This window comes from Carassius auratus, chromosome 14 (genome assembly GCF_003368295.1).
Source record: "Carassius auratus strain Wakin chromosome 14, ASM336829v1, whole genome shotgun sequence".
NCBI lineage: Eukaryota > Metazoa > Chordata > Actinopteri > Cypriniformes > Cyprinidae > Carassius > Carassius auratus.
In genome coordinates this window covers 28,854,371-28,874,453 of record NC_039256.1, presented here as the reverse complement: position 1 = coordinate 28,874,453, position 20,083 = coordinate 28,854,371, and the positions used below count along the sequence as shown (strand labels likewise).

At 37.9% G+C, this 20,083-nt stretch overlaps 1 protein-coding gene across 4 annotated transcripts in view; it reads right to left on the bottom strand.

The window, feature by feature from the left end:
* LOC113114240 (protocadherin-11 X-linked) overlaps window positions 1-20,083 on the bottom strand; it is a 179,363-nt gene that overhangs the window by 130,410 nt on the left and 28,870 nt on the right. For 2 of the 4 annotated variants that reach the window (XM_026281097.1, XM_026281099.1), the window contains 2 exons: window positions 17,831-18,412; window positions 10,203-12,689 (listed from right to left, as the gene is read on the bottom strand). In XM_026281097.1, coding sequence (XP_026136882.1) covers window positions 10,203-12,689; window positions 17,831-18,412 — 3,069 coding nt within the window. Of the gene's footprint in view, window positions 1-2,845; window positions 4,530-10,202; window positions 12,690-17,830; window positions 18,416-20,083 lie in introns of those variants that run through there. The other 2 variants (XM_026281100.1, XM_026281098.1) reach the window with 2 other exon arrangements.

Sequence of the window (20,083 nt, the reverse complement as noted above, 5' to 3'; positions counted from 1 at the left end):
CACCAACACTCACAGGAAACAGAAAGAGTGAAAATTAAGCAAACACTGTGTTTCTGAGGGTTGTGACACCGTGGAAGGCCAGATGTAAGAGTACAGGGCAAACAAACGTGACATTAAACTGATTGTTTACCCAGAGAGTGTAATTTTTCATTACATATCACCCCCCCAAAAAATAAATGAATAAATAAAAAATAAAAAAACAGACTGTCTTTATTATATCAAAGATGAAAATAATAAAATAATAAATTAATAAACATAGTATTGTAAAATCAATACAATGTAAAATATTTTACACTAACACTTATTATAATAATAATACTATTTTAATAAATTTTAAAATGTCATTTATTCCTGTGATGCAAAGCTGTATTTTTTAGCATCACAGCCCCAGTCTTCAATATTTGTTATTTTTTTCAATGCTGAAAACAACTTTTCTGCTTAGTATTTTTGTGGAAACCAGAATACATTTTTAATCAGGATTCTTTGAGATAAAACTATTTGATTATCCGGAATCTGAGGGTGAAACAAAAAATGTATCTTTAAAATTGTCCAAATGAAGTTCTTAGCAATGTATATAACTAATTAAAAATTTTGTTTTTATATATTTATAGCAGGAAATTTACAAAATATCTTCATGGAACATGACGTTTACTTTACTTAATATCCTAATGATTTTAGGAATTAAAATTAAAATCTATCATTTTGACCCATACAATGTTTTTTTGGGCTATTGCTAAAAATATACCAAGCGACTTAAAACTGGTTTTGTAGTCCAGGGTCACATATATGCTATAATAATAATACTATTATTCTTAACTATATTCATTACCAAACATAAACCTAAGTATATGCTGTTAATTAATATTACTCAGCACTTAAATATTTGCACTGTAACAAGGACACCATAAGATGCGTAATCCAAAAAACTAAAAAAAAAAAAAAAAACTGACCTCAAACCTTTGACCTGTAGTGTAATTGAAAATCTTGTTTTTTGTGCAAATGATTTTCAATTTTTGGGTGAACTGCACCTTTAATGTGTTGAAGGTTATTCTAGGCTAATGTGGTCAATCCCTGAGGCATCTCCATTACTGAGGCCGTAACTTTACAGACTCCCTTAATCAGTATCCTTATTGACAGTTGCTTTATTAGATTATGAGCAAACGTGCAGGTATGTTAGCTGTGTGCACACCACGTGGAGCCATATAATTCACAGCATGCAGCTAGCATTTCTAGCATTTGATTCAATGGGGATTCTCCTGCCTCTAAATGCTGTCAAACAAATAATACATTTAAGCTCAATGCCACAAATCAAGCAAAGCCAACACAAGAAACTCTCCTCAGCTGTCACACTCAATTTGAAGAATAACAATGGCTAAATTACATATCTTTAAGAAACATAATTTGCCAGCAGATGGAGACCAATCTGTTGGAAGATTTTTGCCCATTCTTTAAATCCAAAGACAGTAAGACTTTCTGTAATACTTGATTGCGACTGGTCGATTGCAGCATTCAGCGCTCAGATTTGTATAATAACCACATAACAGTAGCCTATAATTGACCGCTGTAAAAGGCAAATGATCTCTTGCATTACTGTGCCTTTTGCATTTTGTCTCTTTCTTTCACGGTTGATAAAATGATATTTACATTTATGTATTTGCCATGCTTTTATCCAAAGGGACTTGCATCCATGTTATATTCAATCAGTTGATGCATTCTCTGGGAATCAAACCCATGATCTTGGCATTGCTAGCACTGTGCTCTACGGTTTGAGCTACATGAATATTATTATTATTTATTTTATTTTTTTTCTGTGTAGAAGCAGTTGCCTGCTGATTGTAAGTTATCTCATGGTAACATGGTTTCATATTCATCTGAAACTCTTATGCAAGCTGAGTGAACAAAAACTGCTTTACGGAAAAAGCATATGTGCTTTGGTAATGGTCTCATTCCGTTCTTATGGAAGCGTGCATGCCAACCTCGTCATGATTGTACACAGAGTTTAGCGCATAGAGAGTTTACATTGCGATATTAATAGCAGGCTGACATTTGCACACAAGCTTAATACAAACTCAACGTAGTGAATGTGCACCATTTTCTCTAATCACCAAGGACATATTTCCCTCAAGGGAAATGATTAGCTCTGCAGTCTTGCAATTTAAAGCAACTTTGATAAGCAATTAAATTGTTTTCCATTGTGCTTCTCATTTCTCCTTTCTTTCATGTGAACTTCTGGAACAGCTGCTTTGAAACCACATACATGGGATGGGAACAATGGCTGGCTCTTGGGCCCGCTCACAAACGGATGTTGAGGAATTACAGTTGTGTGATCAGTGAGCCTTAAAATTGTAACTGTTCAGTCTCATAAAAAAAGGTATATTTCAAAAGATGCATAAATACCAGTGCAGTTGCATAACTGGGCAAATTAGATGTGGTTGTGATGCGTAATTTTGTTGTACTTCCACAGACCTCAGTGTTGTGAGTTTAGAGCCCATGTGGCCTAACATGACTTCTGTGCTTGATATAAGTTTGAATTAGTGCACCACAACATTTAGCTTAAAAAATACATAAATCAAGTAATAATTAGCACACACACAAAAGAAACCTCATAAAAAATCTTACTCATAATTTTATGTTAATTAATGCATTAACTAATGGAAACTAATGGAATCTTATTTTAAACAGTTGCCTAAATAATAAAATCAATTAATCAATATCATTTTGCGATATTTATAATCACAATATTAGCATTAGAAAACTACAATACAGAAGCATTATCACAAGTGATGTCAATTTTGGACCCCACCGTATATTGTTTGGTCAAGAAAAGACGCATGGAAATGTGCAGTACAATGCAAAAGACTTTAATAAACTTCCAAAGCTCAAACATACATAAAACAGTTATTTACAGTTTACTTCACATGTTGGCAAATAAACAGAGGATACAATGTAAGGTGCTTCATTTATAATGAAAGTGATTTAACCAACTCCTTACATGAAAAGAAAAAGTCTTTTTTTTTTTCTTTTTCCCCTCTTCCCTCACATTCTTTATCAATGGCAAATATCCAGGCATGTCTAATTGTTTCTTACACAGTGCTACAGTTTTCTGTGTGAGTCATTCTGTTTTTCCTACTCCAGAGCGTTACAATTGACACCATTAAGACATCTGATACCTCTGCAAGAATAAGAGGTCAAACATTTGGGCCCAAAGACACTTCTACAAATCAGTCCATTTGCTAAAAAGGAGTAAATTACTGCTCGAACAAAAGTGCTATCCATCGAAGCAATTCATCAGTGATGTAATAGTCATTCAAGAACGGAAATACCCGACTGTTAAGTTTCACAAAAGAGAGCTTTAGCTGTGGGATGCTTATTATCACGACTTTAAAGTGCTCATGTAGGGTGAGTTCTCGATTTATCGTAAATTTATTGCTGTTGACATAAAATCGGAATAGTCCACGTTGTATTCTCGTGCTCTCTACTGAATTTTCTACTTTTAAGATACTTTTTTTTTTTTTTTTTCATCTCGGTTGTAAGTATACATAGCATGTCAGTTTCAGAATATACAAACACCTAGGTGATGTAACTAAAACCTACCATCTCGTATGACAAGACTGCCAGAGGCTTTCTATTCAAAATCAGTAAATACATCTCACAGGTTATATTGGCTCTGGTAAAAGCGGACTACAACAGACAACATATAGAGGTCAGACCAGGTGTCCCTTTCTACTGTGTACAAGGGGTTTCTTTGATTAGGAAGCGGGAGCGCTGTCCCATATGATTGCAGCTTAGCAAAGCATTAGGGCTCTTTTGGAATCTTCCGCATCCCAGAGTCAGAGGCAATCAGTGACAGAGCTAAAACGTGTTGGTACCTCCTATTGAGGGCCATGCATTTAAATGTTAACAAGCGTTGGGACGGTGCGAGGAGAGCCGTGGCAATTGGTGACGAGGAGTTCGCAGTGATCTATTGGATACGAGCACAGAATGAACAAATGAAACAGTAAAGGAAGTGAGCGAAGGATATGAAAACGGGGGGAAAAAAAGCAAAACAATCACCAGGCACGCCGAAGTTTCATTGAACTACTATCAGTGAACAAAATCAATAAATAGACACACAGACGACAAGGACTGTGCTGCTGCTATACATAAATACATATCTATATAAACATCCTATACAGAGGTCTTAGCCGTATTCATATTCCATTTGGATAAGCAGAGTGGAGGTGTCTCTTGTGCCCTATTCGGTGCAACCGGTGAATGAGGACAAAAGGGGTTAAACAAAGCATTTCAAACCTCCCACAAGTCACAAGCAGAGTTTCGGACGGTTAAATTAGTCTGGCGTTACTCTCTAGGACTCGTTTGAGGCTGGAGAATGTGTACAGTTCGTGTTTTCACCTCTTCTGTGAGTGCCTTCCTCTCCCTCCCTCCCTCTCTTTAGGAAATGGCAGCTAGAGATTGATTTTTATCCTGTGGGAGCGAGCTGTACCTGTGCCACAGAGTGTGCCATAGAGTGGTGGTTTCAGTGCCGTCTCCTGTAATATAGAGAGACAGACAGATATAGGGAGATTGTAGTTACAAAATCATCTGGCTTCTAAGCTGCATTATGTACTGTGTAAGATGATAATGAAGGCCTCTCTCTCTGGACATATACATTCACGTGCATACACAGAGAGAGAGAGAGGGAGAGGATCAGCATTCTTCAAGGAACAGAACGAAAGAGCCTGGTGTTCATTTCATCTGGTTGGATTTACCTTGAAGAATGCTGGGAAAAGTGACTAGTCAGTGCATGCAGGTAAACCAAATTGCTTTTTGCTCCGAATGTGCCGTTACAGCCACCACACTACAGCAACACTCATTCATTGATGACAACAGGAAGCTCATGTGATTATAACACTTTTTCTTTTTTTTTTCTTCTTTTTTTTAAATAGCTGGTAATGAACATGTTTTTAAAAATACGATAAAACTAAGGTAAAACGTTTATATTTCCTTCATTATTACTCAATCTCTTAAATTGAAATATATCATTGAAATATATCAGCAAGCAGCATGTCCAAGAGGGCAGTACCATTTCAAAGCTCTTTGTATTGTAAATTCACTCTTCAGCAAAGTTAAATGAACACAGAGTGACTTTTAAAAACTGAAATTACGATGCAGCTTCACTGGTAGAACACGATGGCAATGATGTCAAGGTCATGGGTCGTTTCCTGGGAAACACACATGCCGATAAAATGTATACGAATGAATTCAGGTTTCTTTGAGGAGGAAAAAATAAAACCAAACTCACTCTGCTGTTCCAACTTCAAAAATACACAAACATGCATTTCTTAAGCTTGTGTTGTAGGATTTTGTTGTTGTTGTTGTAACGTATATAAATGTACTGTCACTCATAATACATTTAGCACGTCTTTGCTAAAAGATCGTTTTGAGATTATTCAAACGTTTTTTTTGCTTCTATTTCTTTGTAGACATAACTGATTGAAAGTTGAATGGACTAGTACATTTTTGTTTCAACATGTTGCAACTGCATCACTCTGCTGATGTATATACCGACTTAAAAAATATGTTTGTGTATGTATATATATATATATATATATATATATATATATATATATATATATATATATATATATATTAGGGCCGGGACTTTAACGCGTTAATTGAGATAAATTAATTACACAAAAAATAACGTGTTAATTAAGATTAATTAATTACAGAAAAAAATTTCCCGCATTTTTAATAACTTATTTTTGCACCGCGGAACGTTTCTCACTGGATGAGTTTCGGCGGACCAATTATACTGAAGCACCAACTAGCGTTCGCATATCACCGCAGGCGCAGCACATCGAGCCTCAAGTATCACCTCGACGCAAAACATATAGCAGCTAGCGTGGACTTTACACTTTATGTTGAACTATGTATTATTTTGTTGGTGCAACTGGCAGTTTATGTTGAACTCTTTATTGTTTTGGCCAAGGTTATTGAGAGTTGGACTTAGTATGTTATGGCCTCTGAAGCAACAGAGAGATGTTTTCTAATAGTCAGGGTTTCCAATGTTCTGAATGTACTTTACAGTATTGTGTTATACTTAAAAAACAATTTACAGAAAATTCCAGCACCTATAAGCTTCCTGAATTTCTGAAATGTACTATTTCTAAATTGTTTCTAAATATGCTATTGCTACACTTAATGGCAAAAATTGCACTGGTCTGCTAGACTTGGTTGAACAAAAATAAACAATATTTTGTTGCTTAAGCTTATGTATTCAGTCATTATTCAATGGTATACTATAAATCCATATGAAAAAAATTACTTCTCACTGTTCTCAGGTCAAATATTTATATGCGATTAAAATGTGATTAATTTCGATGAATTAATTACAAAGCCTCTAATTAATTAGATATTTAATCGAGTCCCGGCCCTAATATATATATATATATACTGTACATATATGTAAAAGATTCAGAGTGTAACATGTTTCACAACAGTGACGCAATAACCAAAATATTAAACTAGAAAGCAAAGCAATTATGGCTGCACCTCTGGGTAGTACTATTAAGGGCCAAATTTAATTTGACTTAGGATTATCTATGGGAGAATCAGATGGTTAAAAAATGCATAAACATATTTAAAGCTTGTGCATTTTAAACACACATGCAGAATATATTCCTAAAGGCCAAGATGCTCAAGAATTGCTGATGGGCTAAACGCTGCAGAAATCGCCTGGAGTTAGACACAACTGGACGTAATCAATACAAAGAGAGAAATTCAAGAGAGATCAATCACTTCATGTTCTAAAAATGTGTTTGGTTGTAAATCTAGGCACATCTGCGCTATACCCGGTGAGACTCAAAAATGAAGTAGAATTTGAATTATTGAAACGCGGGTGGTTGAGAGCACAAACTGTGGACCCAAGGACATCCACTCCCATATTTTATGATGTTTTTGAAATGCTGAATGTACCATGACGCCTGATGCAAAGAAAATGCGTTTGACTGTGAGACCCCATAAGACTGTGAGGGCATATTCATACCAATCCAAATGAAGACGGGTTTGCAAGCAACATGAGGCGAAGCTACTGACCTCAGATACACCCCTGCTCTGAATATAGAGGCCTTATAGCGTTTGATTTGACTAGAGTTCTTGCATATTCATGGCCTTGCCAAGGATCAGTCAAGTATGGTGGAATTTACTTGATCTCCCCAAACTAAAGTGTGTATTCAGACAGAAGCCCCACCACCCCACCCACCACCACAACCGGAGGGATTGACCTCTAAAATCACTGTCTGAGAACAGGGAGATGAAAGATAAAAGAAAGGCAGAGATGAGTGAAAGGGGTGGGGAAGAGGTTCGTGGTGGTGCCCGGAATGCAAAATGGACCACGGATGGTATTATGAGCCATATGGCCCATAAATATGTTGTATTTTGACAAGCTTTTCTTAGATGCTGACATCATTCCCAGCCCCGCTAAGCATCCCATTGACCTTCATCAGTGAATGTTTCCTGGGAGAAATGCATCCTTTAATGGTCCCTACAAATGTTCTTGCACCTATTCATCATGGCAAATTCAGACATGATGTTTCTCAGACATCGAGATGGGGTCGCTAAAGTTAAATAATGCTGACATTTGTGTCACTGCTTTATAGCTAATACGAGACACTAGAGATTTTTCACCAAATATGGGGCCAGTGGGTACAAGACATGATCTGATGTTCTAGATTCTCTACTGCAGTATCCACTGTCTATTTGTCAGTAATGGCTCTGAGCTGAAATCCAAGTTGTGGTTTAAAATGACTAAGTAAGAAGAAATATTATAGACAACTGCTAATGTATGAAGTAAAAATTACCTTTACTAAGAGTATTGAATGGTAAGATACGACATAGAGCACTTTACATCAGAATTGGAGATGATTCAACAGTCTAACTTCTTTCTAATAGATTATTTAAATAGTCTATACCTGTCAAAACATAAAGGATAACTTTAAGATGTACAGAAATAACATGCCTAAGGCATTCAAAGCTACACTCAATCTATGTAAAAACTGAAGAGTTATAAGTTTCAGCAAGAAAGAAAAAAAAGAAAAAGAAAAAAAAGAAAAAAAGGATAGAAAAATAAATAATATAAACATAGTAAGAATGCACTGTGAAACATACATGCACACACACACACATAAATAAATAAAAAATTACACACACACACACACACACACACATAAATACATATATACACATATACACACACACACATACACACACACACATATATATATATATATATATATATATATATATATATATATATATATATATATATATATATATATATATATATATATATATATATATATATATATATATATATATATATATATATATATATATATATATATATATATATATATATATATATATATGTAACATTTGTTACATATACATACTCTCTATACACACACACACACACACACACACACACACACACACACATTTGCAGCAGTAGCTATAGTATTCAAAGTACAAGGCACCACAAGGCACCATCTAAATAGGATTTTAATCACAAATATTTCAAGAATCTGATGCAAGGTTTCAAAACCTTCAACAAATATTACTGCATATTTCAAAATACACAGAAGCAGGAAGAAAACTATGGCAGGGCAAATTACAAATCTAACCTGAATTATGTGTCATTCCTTAATCTCACTATGTAAGCAGGCTTATGTATAATGAACCATGGCAGAGCGTTGCTTTTAACTGCATTTTAAAATAAAGGCCTCATGGTGAAAATGGAACATCAGCTATGTGTGGGTGTCACCTTAAATTACCATGCGCACAAAGCATCTGAGTGGATATACTGTAATTTGTAAGAAGTATGCAGAGGGGGATTTTCTTCAATAAGGACAAGTGGATGACATGATATTACTGAGGAAAAAAAACAAAAAAACAAAACAAGATCGTCTGGGATTGAATGCAAAAAAATAAAAATAAATAAAGAAGATGAGAAAGAAAAAAAAATTGGCAGCTAGTTCCTGATCATATAGATAGTGTCCTATTACTGTATACATGCTCAGTTATTTTTGAATTTAGGCCCCTTGGGTACTGCCAGCTTACATTCCCGACCCCAGTCCTGTACTTTCTAACCTGCCTGAGAAAATGGCTACGCTGCAGACTCGATGTCTGGTCATTAGAAACATGCAGTTGATAGGTAAAATGAATAGTGTTTCAAGCTATTAGTGAATATGCTTCTATTTAAGTCTCACGTTCCCACAGCTCCGTCTTCACCTTGATCTCTCTGACCTACAATCGCACAGCTCAGTCTTCCACTCCGCGAGAAAGACCAATCGCCGCAGTGATGCCACCTCTCTCTCCACCCCAATTTACATTTATGTCCCTCATCTGCTTTTATTTATTAGCTATTTTGCATTTGCCACATCTACCTCCTCTGGAACCATAGACTAGAATACTAGTATTCAAATGAACCTTCGTCTCATTAATGCGGGCAATTTTCCTCTGAGACAACTTATAATGTTTCCTTTGGACTGAGTTCGAAATTCTATTTAAAAATAATCAGCCTTTCCCTACTATGTTACAAGTTTTAGCTCTAACGAGTTCTATCAAGCATTTCTGTGGGAAACAATTGTTTCAGCAGTGTGCATCTGTTCAGTTGTGTCTGTGGAACGCAACCCTATCTTGTTTGGTTTTCTGTCAAGCATGATTGGCTTTGGCATGTCAATCAAGAACAAACATAGCTGTAATCTCAAGCTAGCACTCTTGTTTTTTTTGTTTTTTTTTACACACAAAAAGTTGTTTTGCTAATAATTACTCTTTAGAATTGAACGTCTGATTGGAAGAAGAAAAAAAAAATACATCCCATAATCAAAGCCATACAACATCTCGCTATCTGTCACAGTCTAATATGTACAATGTTCCTTCAGTTGATGAATTGTTCCATTTATCCTACAGTCTTCTTCAGTGAAGACATGAAATGATGTTTTTGCTAATATGAGCACACAACCATAAAACCAACAACCTCCCACTTTTTAAGTTTCAGATTTTCTTTTGCATATTGCATCTTGACACGCATGCATCTTCGAGCCCATTTTGAAGCTTGGCACATGCGGCTGTCACCTTCCATTCTACATCTTTCTATCAGAAGGACAGTACAAATGGGAGCTGGAGCAGCGAGTGGTTAAAGAAAGGAAGTTGTGAATTACCTGTCTGGTGTGGATTTGGCCAGGTGCCTTGAAGCCCCCTTGACAGCTGCATTCTGAAACACTGTAGGGGTCGGAGCTGCTGGAGGAACATTTGGAGAGTGAGTCACAGCCCACCACGAATGTGTTGTCCAGTGGGAGTTCCTGAATGACATGATGCTTCTTGGGAGCCACAGGGGTCTCTGGTTTGATCTGGAATGTTGGCTGAGGGGAAGCGGATTTGTAGTGTTTGGCTAAGTCAGGACTGTCGGGTTTGAAGGTAGTCGGTGTGGTAGCCCAGTTGTACTTTCCCATTGTCTGCTCCTCAAGTTCAACAGGGAGGTCTAAGGTGCCATTGATGTGCTCATGAGTAGGGTCATCAGACTTGGGTTCCTCAATGGTTACGAAATTCAGCAGCAAACTTTTTGGGGATCTCTTCTTCTTCTTCTTTTTCTTTTTAATCTGCCGACCCTCCTGGTTGGGTGATACCCACTCACCGCTCTGCTTGCTCTTCTGGACAACTTTGTGTCTCGGTGTCTGTCGACAGCGTACCAAAGCAGTCACAAAGATCACCAGAATAACCGTCATAGTCCCAGCTATTATAGCAATAACAACGATTACGTAGCCATTGGTCTGGGGTGTAACGTCGTTGTCCCCAATATTCCGTTCCAAAGGAGTCTCCAAACTCTTGCGAAGTTGTTCCTGGATGAATGTGGCATTGGAGACAGTATCATTCACAAACAAATGAACAAGGGCGATTGCGTGTAAGGACTCTGGTTGTCCCAAGTCCTTGACCTTTACCACTAGCCTATGAAGTCCTTGGTCTGCTGCTACAATCTTCTCCTGTAGAGTTATGTTGCCTGTCGTTTTGTCAATGGCAAACAGGCCTCTCGGCGACCCTCCAATAATACTGTACTGCAGCTCAGCGTTCATCCCAGTGTCATTGTCAATGGCAAATACCCTGGTCACCACTGAACCCGGGCTGGTGGTTGAAGGTACTAGATCATAGGAATAGTTTGAGGAGGGGATAACAAACACCGGTCGATTGTCATTCACATCAACAACATTTATGGTGACCTTGGCATAGGAGGTGGTTTGCTTTTGACCTGCATCCACAGCCTTGACAACAAACGTGTAGGAACTTTGTTGCTCCCTATCAAAGGTAATGTTTGGTTTGATCACCCCGGTTTTGGGGTCAATGATGAAATTGTCCTTCCCATTTATGATCGAGAGAGTGACGACTGCATTGTCACCAGCATCTGCATCCGTGACAGTTATCAAACCAACCGTCCCATACAAAGGTAGGTTCTCAGGCACATAGAAGTTGTACTCAGGATGGGTAAAGGCTGGACTGTTATCATTTTGGTCTTGGACTATTAGCTTGACCGTGACATTGCTTTGAAGAGGGGTAGAACCATTATCCCTGGCAATGACTGTGAATGAATACTTCTCCTGCTTCTCCCTATCTAGCCTTTTGACAACAGAAAGGATTCCAGAACGGGGATCTATATTAAACCCATCAGGAGCATCTGGGCCAAGAGTATAAATAATAAGGGCATTAGAACCACTATCTGCATCTGTTGCACTGATTTTTATCAACTGTGTGCCTGGATCATTGTTTTCTGGAATGGACAGCTGGATTTCAGGCTGAGGGAAAACTGGGATGTTGTCATTCTCATCCTTTATTTTAATAAGCACCATTGCCGAAGTGTTCAGAGGTGGTTTCCCAGAGTCAGATGCAACTATCTTAATTGCATACTCTCGAGTGGTCTCGTAATCTAAAGGTGCGGCTGTTTCGAGCAAAAACTGGTCATTGAAGACTGGCTTTAGTCGGAAAGGTACATCATGATCAGTGTAACAAGTCACTTTACCGTTCAGATCTGCATCTCTGTCTGTCACAGTAATTAGGGCTATTTTTGTGTTAAGGGGGGCATTTTCAGACAACAGCACAGTGCCATTAACGAGATTCATTATATAACGGGTATCTATGGAGGGGACGTTGTCATTAATGTCTGTGACATTGACTGTAACTGTAGCCCTTGAAGGGGTAGAGCTTCCATCACTGGCCAGCACTATAAGCTTGTGCACCGGGTTGACTTCCCTGTCCAATGGCTGCTTGATGGTAATCAGTCCAGTTGTGCTGTCAATAGCAAAATGTCGTTTGGTGGCAGGGGAGATTTGGTTGCTGAAGGAGAAGTGAATCTGAGCATTGGATCCCAGATCAGCATCTGTGGCATGAAGGTGAGTGACAGATGTTCCCATTGGGGCATTTTCAGGAACGTTTACCTCCACCTCGCTGTCCTTGAACACCGGCCGATTGTCATTCACATCTGAGACAGTGACCTGCAGAATGGCTGTGCTGGACTTTGGAGGGGTGCCACCATCTTCTACTTTAATTTTCATCACAAAGGTGTCCTTTGTCTCCCGATCGAGGCTCTGCTGGACTATGAGTTGGGGCCATTTGTCTCCTTCAGGCGTCTCGATGATGTCCAGGCCAAATTCGCTCACACTCTGGAAAATAAAAAAGTAGCAGTCTTGTAAACTGTTTGCAGTATATTTGACCATGAGAAGTACATCTTTAAAGTGTTCATTAAAATGCCAGTATGAGAACACCTCCCCTTGATGTTTATACTTGAACTAAAAATCACATGCATGGTGCAGTTTTCTTGTTGTTTCAGTTGTTGCTAATATTGTTGTTGTTGTTGTTGTTATTGTGCCTATTACTAGATCTTCTTTTTAATGTATGTGGGAATGTTTGTTATGATAATCTCTCAGACAGAACTCACAGATGTAAAAAAAAAAAAAGAAAAAAAGAAATACAAATACTAATGTGTTTTAACCAGTCATTCATTCTGGCTTTCAACAGATGTTGGCTTTATCTCCAGCATTAAACCTTGGGGTTAAAGTTCTTTAATCCTATGAGAAAATGCACAAGGTCTTCAAAATATTTACTTGAAAAGCCTGTCCGGGGGATATGATCCTATAAAGCAAACATTGGATCCCCACACGGCAAACAGATCCATTTAGCACCTGAAAACTAAACTATGCGCCGTAAATGATGAACTGAGCACAGTTTCTCTGCCCAAAGTGTATAGGACTAAGATGTGCTAAAAGATGTCTGTTTGAGAGGCAATTACCATGTGTAATTCCATATTTACTTGAGTAAGCATTAATCGATGTACATATTCCTGTCTGAAATACTTCAGCAAGCCTTTTATTGACCCTTATGAAAAAAAAAAAATTCTTCACTGACCTTTGCTGACTCCTTAATAAGCATGCTTCGTTTACATTTTCTTAAAAAAATGTAAAAACCATTTGCCTGACTGACAGAAAATTGCAGTTTTATCATTCAGAAAAAACATTTTCTAGCAACCAAAGTGTTACAAAGTCACACTGCATCTCATAGCAATACAATATTAAAACATTGAGTTCTAGCCTTATCCCCTGGTGTATTCCGCTTTGCTGCACACAACTTATTGTTTTACCCAACTAGCAAGACTCTGATTTAGTATATGGAAGTCAGCTTGTGGATTTCAAGTTCATACGTGAAGAAAGACGCTAAAAAAGAGATAAGCTTCCATTCTAAATATATTGCAAGACCACCACAGATTATAGAAAAGGGAAGAATCTTAACATAAAAAAAGATTTCTCCCAGTAAGAAGCACAATCTAGGCAACAGCAAAGCCTGAGGAAAATGAAAACAAATGCATATGTAATCCCCCTGAGAATCCAGCTATGACTGTTTAAAATAATTGCCCTCCTACCGAAACTAGCCCTAATATTTGTGATTACAGATCAGGCTACATGGTACGGCAAAATATCACGCGTAATCTATAATTCCGTGGTTGGCAAGTGAGGGAGACAGGGGAACAGTGCCTGAATGAGAGTCAAGCACATTTGTGAAACAAAGAGGCTCTTTGAAGCTCTTTCAGTCAAAAACATTTCATGCTAGAACTAGAAAAGGCAACTTCCTTAAGAGATAAGCCTCCTGCTTCACATAAAGCTGGGAAAGATTACTCTGTCTAGGCACATATTTCAAATGTGATTACGATACATATATGCATTTCCCATGCTATGGGGGATCTTGACTCATTTAGTCTGGTACTAACAAACCACTCTCTATGGGCACACAACATGCAGCCACAAATTATCTACAATGGCAAATGACAATTTATGTTTTAGGCTGACAAAGTAAGCTTTTCACATGCTAAAATCATGTAACATCCCCCTTTGGTGGATCTTGGCACAATTTTGTGACCATCTGTGGTACTACCAACACATGCAAATAACACACACATCAAAACGCATCCAAGTACATAATTAGCATTAAAACAGAAAAGTTATAAAAATAACAATTTGGATGCCTACATGCAGAACAGCTTTTTTCTTTATTAAACAGTCAACACAACTGAACAAAGGTGACTGCCGTGAAGATGTACAGTTAATGTAACAATCAGCACAAAAATCTGTTTCTTGTACTTTTGGTTATGACAAATGTGGGTTACAATTGATCAGTTACAAATGCATGCATGTGATCTATGATTGTTTCGTAATTATACAGGGAGAAAAAACATGGATTAGTTAATGTGTCTATGAGGCCCATTGAAAATAAGGCTAGGGAATTCTGATAATCTTCAGACAGACTCCGGTAGAGTAAAAAGAACATGAATCACAGGCCCAAGGGAAGTGACACATGTCTGAAAATAATACAGGTAGTGCATAAGAATCTGCATATTCATACCAACTGACCCATAGAGCATTATGAGGGACACATGGGATGAATCTATTTTGTTCAATTTAAGACTGACAGGAGATGAAACCGGGTGTAAGGCAAAGCCTAAAAAAACTTGCTTAAACTGAACACAATTGTCTGGTGCAATCAAGAAATATATGCAAAAGCGAATGTCGGTTATAAATAACCCAAAGAGAGCGGTATTTTAACAGTAAAATATTAAGTATCAGTGGGCATCATTTTGCATAGTTCAACCCCAGAGTTTCTCTCAGCTTTGCAGACTGGCTGAAGTATCTGCTGTATGAATCAATGAGATGACCTTCTACAGCAACGACTCAGAATGAACTCAGTATCAACAACCGAGAAACTGAATATCTTAGACCCTTGCACCATTGTATTGTGTTGGAACAATGTATGGACTGTTAAATACATATAATGCAACATATAAAGACATAAATATCACACTTACACTAAATTGTCTGTGAATGTTGTCACCTGAAAATATATTTTTTTTGATTCATTACCAATTATAATCAGATCTAAGCCTTTTGCTGTCACCTGGGTGAAACTTTAGCTGAACAATCTGCCAGAAATTAGGCACAAATTAAACCTGGAACCAACTGACAGGTAGTAATGTGATAACAATCTCCTACCATTTCCCCATTTTCACAGAAATCAGTTTCACCTTATCCACTCATCCTTAAACTGAATGCACTTTTACTGATTCTCAAGAGAGTGAAATTCCAAAACGTTTGGTTTAATGAGCATCTCATAAACTAATTATTTTAATTAATATTATTTACTTTATATACTGTAAGAGTTTCCTGGGAAACAAACCTTATGTAAGAAGTGTCAGCACCTTCAGCTCAACTTCAGGCACAACAATTACTTTGTTCTAAGAAGATTATATCTTTTTCGAGAATCATTCGCAAGCCTTTGTGGTGCAATATTCATGGAAACTCTTTATGACATGTTTCTTGTCAGCCCTTGATCATTAATACATCATTCGACTGGCTCTTGTCGTTGTCTTGAAGTGAAATAACTGGAGAAGTGAGAAGTGAGAAGTGAGAGCTTAAAAAAATAAAATAAAATCACACTTTGGATGAATTATTTAAACTGAGCTAGTTTCTCTTCTAAGCTAGTTTCAAATCGGAATCAGACACAGATGAAAACCAAAATACTAATGAATTATTGAAATGAAATGGTAACGGCTTTAATGCTGACCTTGACTCCCCCAAAATAAGAAATCCAACGGAGACTTTGCTGCAATGAAAGTCCTTTCGAAAGATCTTAAATGTGGCGAAGATCTAAAACGACAATGCTGGCGGTCTCGGGTGATTAAAAACACACAAACAGCTTCAAAAGGAGAGAAACGGCTTTCTTAATGTGAGGTTAGAGTGCTTAAATGGCAGGGTAAAAATAACAATGAGTTGGGTGGAACCCACAACAGAAAAGTCGATATCCTCATCCCATGAGCCTGATCTGATCCACATGCCTCCAGATAGGACTTGTAAAGAGGTTCTCTTTAAGTGATAAAATCGCTTCTAATGGAAAGCACTCCTCCAGCCATGCATGGTATTACTTTCTGTAGGCTGACCTTGATAGTGTCCAGAGGTGCTTCTGTGCATCGTTCCAGGTGACCTGGCAACACTAATGCTGATGGAACAATTAATATGGCACCGCAATTAAAACCGGGGAAGGCAATAACGGCCCTCTGTGTCATAAGCGAGGGCTTCCTCCTCAGGGGACATGACTGGAATGAGTAAAGAGAAGAAGAGGGATTGCTATCAGAGCGCTTTCAAAGCTATGCGCACAGCAGCTGTGGCCCACAATGCTAATCGCGCAGCTCCATGCTGACGGTGAGCTGGTCTAAACCATTACTGTGTGGGAGCTTCAGCGATTCGAACTCTCACAGGACCATGCGAACGCAGTCCAAGAGGTGGATTCATGGCCAGATGCTGTTTATGGGATGCTTTCAACAACCTCAGAGGATGAAACATATCCTTCTTTTCCATTTCTGTTTACTTAGACCTAGCCTCACCAAACTCACATGCATGATTCATACAAAGAGACACTACACTTGCAGGCGAAGAACAAATGAAATCATCTGAAAGGCAACAGAGCCTTTACATAGTTATTGTAATTGTATGAGGAAACGCACTGGTCATTTTCCAAGCACAGACAATCGAGAGAGACGCAGCAGCTTGGCGCAGAGAGAGAGAGAGAGAGAGAGAGAGAGAGACTCTTTAAAAATGCAAATTGGTAACTTAATCAGACATGAAAAGCAAGGATTCGGCTAATTCTCAAAAGAAAAGGTACAAATTACTCTTTCACACTTTAATGACAGTCTTGGGCTCTTTGTTTCACACTGTATTTGAATTTCACGCTGTATTTGAATTTTAATTAAAATACAGGGCGACCTTTCTGGGGAATACTAGTTCATTCAGTGAACTGCACTACGTTGTAATCTTCCACATTGTGACTGACAGTCCAGATGCATGCAAGTGTGCTTAGTGACTTTTTACCACTTCTGGGGTTAATGGGTCTTCTGACACTGTATAAAATGCTAAATTAAATACATAAGCAATGTATCTGCTACTGTATATATTTTAATAGCATGCATACCATTATCCTACTTTTCAGTTGGAGCGGACTATATTAATCCTCTGAGAATATTACGCTAGTTTCTCAGAATACATCAATTAGAAGAAAGAACCATTGTCCCAATTGTTCATATCTATCTTGGTGCAATTAACAACTTACCTTACACAAAACAGAGGAAATTACTTTTAAAACCTTGAGTCAATTATTATTTATTTGTAATTTTTTTATTGCTTACTGTGCTATTTTTACTCTGGATATCAAGTTCCCATTAAATGGCGGTGTCATTTAATAAATCACAGCTAAACGTTGAACTCACCTTGACTAGCTCGTAGTGTTGAATCCCATTGATCCCTATATCAGGGTCAAATGCGGAAGGGACAGGGTAGCGGCTGTTGATGGCTGTGTTTTCTGGAATGGAGATGTTGATAACCGTCGACTGAAAGAGTGGGGCATTGTCATTGATGTCTTCGATGAGGAAACGGATCTTGACCAGTCGGAAAATCTCATCTGGTAGCACGGCGACCTCGATCTCGTAAAAGCAGCGCTTCTCGGTGAAGACTCCGGAACACAGTTTCTCACGGTCGATGCGGTTGGCTGTGGTGAAAATCTCTCCCGTGCTTGCCTCTACCTTGACCAAAGGCACATCACCCGTCTTGTAGACAGGTTTAAACTGCAGCGCAGAAGACAGCTTGATGTCCGGATCTAGGTTCAAGTTTAGGTCTTTGCGCAGGTTTCCGATGCGCACATTCTCCGGCTGTTCCTCTTTTATGGTGTAGTCCTTCTCTTGAGCCCGGCACATCAAGAACAGGCAGGTGAGCAAAACCACCAGAACATGGGCCTCACTTGCCAAGTCCATACTCAGAGTAGGTGCTGCACTCTCTTCAAAGATCTGCAAGGTCTGCTAGAGGAAGATAAGTGGGGAAAAAAGAAAGATGGTCACTCTTTGGGGGAGCATTTTAGATTATTTTATAGAGTAAAAAGATTAGTTAGACCAATATAACAATTATTTTCATCATTATTTACTTCCAAACCTGTATGACTTTCGTTTATGCAAAAGAAAATCCTGGTTGCTCGTCATCCATGCAATTACAATAATGGAGACTGAGGTTTTAAGTCTTTATCGATGTGCATGGAAGTAGCAATGTGATCAAATCATCTTGAGTTGGATCTTTTCAAAATAATCACAAAACTGCCACTGGACTGGTTTAGTTCTCAAGTACTCATTGTGAGTCAACAAACCGAATCAGACAACTAGATTACTACCAGACGTATTAGTGAACAGTTCACAAGTGGGGAGTATACTGTAGTGCATATGGACTACTTTTTTCCCCTTTAGTATCTTTGTCTTTCAAGTAAAAATATCTAAACATCTAAAAAACAAGACAAAAGATACTTGTTTTCATTGAAATCTCAAACTAGTGAAGTTTTTGTGAAAATGAAAGGGAAAAACACTATTTGCCAATGGGGTAAAAAGAAACTACACAGAAAATAGATTTTTCTATGTTCCAATAAAGAAAGTCAGTTGTACAGGTTTGGAACAACATGGGGTTGAGTAAATGACAACTTTAACCACTTTATCACACAAAAGGAAAAATACACTGTTTTAACAAGATGATTCATTGTTTAAATTGTCAAATGCTACCAAATACAACATACAATTGCATTAGAGAGGCTCTCCAGATTTCATCCTGCGCATAATGGACTCTTGTATGCCATTGGCAACACTCAACAGAGCTAAAATGCATGATATCAGATTACAGTATGTTGATATTCTGAGCAGCCAAGACGTAACTGTAGTGCAAGTAAGAGTTTTATGATTTAAAGTTTAAGAATAAAGACATGAGTCCCAAATGACTGTCAATATCCCTCAGAAGAATAGGACAAAGCCATAATTCAAAAGCACCAAGACATGATTTATGAATCAGCATTTCACTGTTTGTTGCCAACTTGCTCGATGGCCACACAAATCCTGTCAGGGCATTATATAAATAAAAGTAGCCAGAGGGCTGAGGCTTTCACAATGTGCCAACAACTCAACTAGGTCACAGAGAACTAGTGGGGGAGATGCCTAACACTTCCAGACTCTGGGTTTTGTTAGTTTACAGAACTGTCCACGCAGTGCTATTTCTGTTTAAATGTAGTGCCCTTCACCTTAACCACATCAATAACTCCAAACTAAAAGAGTTTGACTTTCTTTTCAAATCAAAGTGATTGTAATAATATACAACTAGATCATTCATAAAAGTTTAATTTTTATTAAACTTTCTTTTTAGGAGTAGGCGTATCCAATATAACTTCAGCAAATTAATTACTCAAATATAGCACGTTACTAGAGCGACAAAGGAAAATTACAGCTCACGGCATAATGTTTTTGAAATGGGATATCCTGGAAATACTGTTAACAATGACCACCCATTTGTCAAGTCATTAATGTGTAATTCGCATGTGCCAAAAGGATGTTTGTTTAAAAACAAAGCCGAACGCAGCAGAGATACACGATCATGTACCTTGAAGATTCACTTCACACATCAAAAATTCATCACAAAGGCTGATTTCTTTAAACACACAC